Here is a 2,139-nt window from a genome sequence, read left to right as displayed (position 1 = left end):
AGGGGCAGCAATTTGAACTTTAAAAATGCAGATTTTTAGCTTAAAAAATTGCAGATTTATAGTGCGAAAAAATGCAGATTTCACATATTCTACCAAGAAAAATTTTAGCATAAAAAAGTGCAGATTTTAACTTGGACAATGCAGGTTTTGAGAGGGTAAAAAAATACAGTTTTTTAACAAGCCCTACTAGGCAGATTTTTTTGGTGTGGAAATGCAGTTCTTTCCCTAGTTTCGAACACCATTTTGTGGGATCTAAAAGTATAAATTTTTGGAACTAGCCACTATACTTTGAGAGTTTAAAAGTACAATAGTTTGAGTTTAAAAACGGTTTTAAAAAAAACACTACTTTCAGGAAGAAGAACATCATTTTAAAAGCCGAAAATGGATGTTATAAGTTTGCTAAAATTGTTACCTTATTTTTTAGTCTTTAAAAGTTACATACATCTGAAGTTATTTGTTTATCTTAGGGATAGGAAAACTCATCATTTAAAACTCTCAAATAAATTTGAAACTAGTTTAAAGGCTAAAGCAATTACCCTTTAGAAATATATTTAAGGCTAAGATATTTACCTTTTAGAAACACATTTTTTTAAGAAAACAAGTAAGAAAGTAGGCCTATATATTTTTAACAAAAAAAAAATATAACTATAGAATAAGTCTCAATAGTTAGGCCCATTTTTATTTTTTATTTTTACATCACCCCTTTTCGAAAATATATTTACTATTATCACTTTTCAAATCAAATATTGCAAAATAATATTTAATTTCTTAACATGTTATTTCAAGATTTTAGATATGCCAACAGGTTTAAAATACAAGGTACATACATATTTATGTCATACGTAGAAAAGTACAAATTCTATATTTTTTTTAGTTTTCTTTATACGTAACCTATTATTTTGCTACACTTCATATTATTTTCTCATATCTACTATCACTTTACAAATGTTACTTATTTTCCTCACACTTTAATATACACATTATTTTACTAGATATTCGCACCCGATTACTATCTCATTTTATTTTATTTTCTTTCACCTCTTGATTCTATATATAAATAAAATGACAAATTTTCATATCCTTTAAACTCAACATTTATTTTGGGATACATTTATATAAGACACATTTGTATTTTTAACATATAAAATTGTCATACATTTTTAGTACATTTATTTATTTTTTACCGTATGATAAACATACTACTATTAATTTTATTTAATAGACATATATATGTCGTACCTTGTATTTTACTCTTTTCTTAAACTAATAAAATTTATTTTTTAAAGAAAATAAATAAACAAGTTTTCCTAATTATATGTCACGACCCAATTTCTCAAATCATGATGGCACCTGTTATAACCCACCAGCAGGTAAGCCAATCCGTAACCCGGAACAACAAGTAATGGGTTTGAGGGTAGAAACTAAACAAGAGTAGGAAAATAACAATATAGACAGGTAGAAACAAACCAAAACATATATACAAATAAAGATCCCTCCCAGAACCTGGAAGTCACTAGTACAGAGCTACTAACAAAATGAGTATAAGTCCCAAAAATGGACAGCAGAGACTGGACTATCTCGAAAGGTAAAAGACAAGTCTATATATACAGATGGAGACTGAAATAGTACAAAACGTCGTGTGCTCATTCCCGTCTCCGGATCAGTCTGCTCCAAGCTCGATCAACGCTGGCTACTAGTGCCCGGACCTGCATCACGAAATAGATGTAGAGTGTAGCATGAGTACCAGAACAACATGTACCCAGTAAGCATCATAGGCCGACTGAACTTGAAAAGTAAAGGCAATATGAAAAGAAGGAATAACACAAACCGAAGTCAAGAACTAAAATCTAACTAACAAGGGAATGCACACGAGTGTACAAAGAACTAACTAAAGTAATCTATAAGCTAACTACACCTAACTGGGCCCCCATAAGCCCAGAAGGTACACTCGTGCGCAAGTTAAATAAAAACCCAAACGGACCCCCATAAGCACGACGAGTACACAAAATAACTATAACTAAAGAGAAATGCATAAAAGAACCCAAGAACGAAGAACACGAATCAGAACCTCAACCCTAATTAGTAAAATCTGACAGAATGGAGGCCGGACTTCGAACCGAATGCTCACCAGAAGTACCC

The 2,139-nt window shown here is 31.1% G+C and overlaps 1 protein-coding gene across 1 annotated transcript in view; it reads right to left on the bottom strand.

Moving 5' to 3' along the window:
- Window positions 1–1,671: 1,671 nt before the first annotated feature.
- Window positions 1,672–2,139, bottom strand: part of LOC107061732 (uncharacterized) — a 4,567-nt gene continuing 4,099 nt past the window's right edge. The window contains exon 4 of the mRNA XM_015311505.1: window positions 1,672–1,706. Within this exon, the coding sequence (XP_015166991.1) occupies window positions 1,681–1,706 (26 nt within the window). The 3' untranslated portion in view covers window positions 1,672–1,680. The remainder of the gene's footprint in view (window positions 1,707–2,139) is intronic.

This window comes from Solanum tuberosum, unplaced genomic scaffold, assembly GCF_000226075.1.
Source record: "Solanum tuberosum cultivar DM 1-3 516 R44 unplaced genomic scaffold, SolTub_3.0 scf00163, whole genome shotgun sequence".
In the NCBI taxonomy this organism is placed as follows: Eukaryota; Viridiplantae; Streptophyta; class Magnoliopsida; order Solanales; family Solanaceae; genus Solanum; species Solanum tuberosum.
This window is presented reverse-complemented; position numbering and strand designations above follow the sequence as displayed.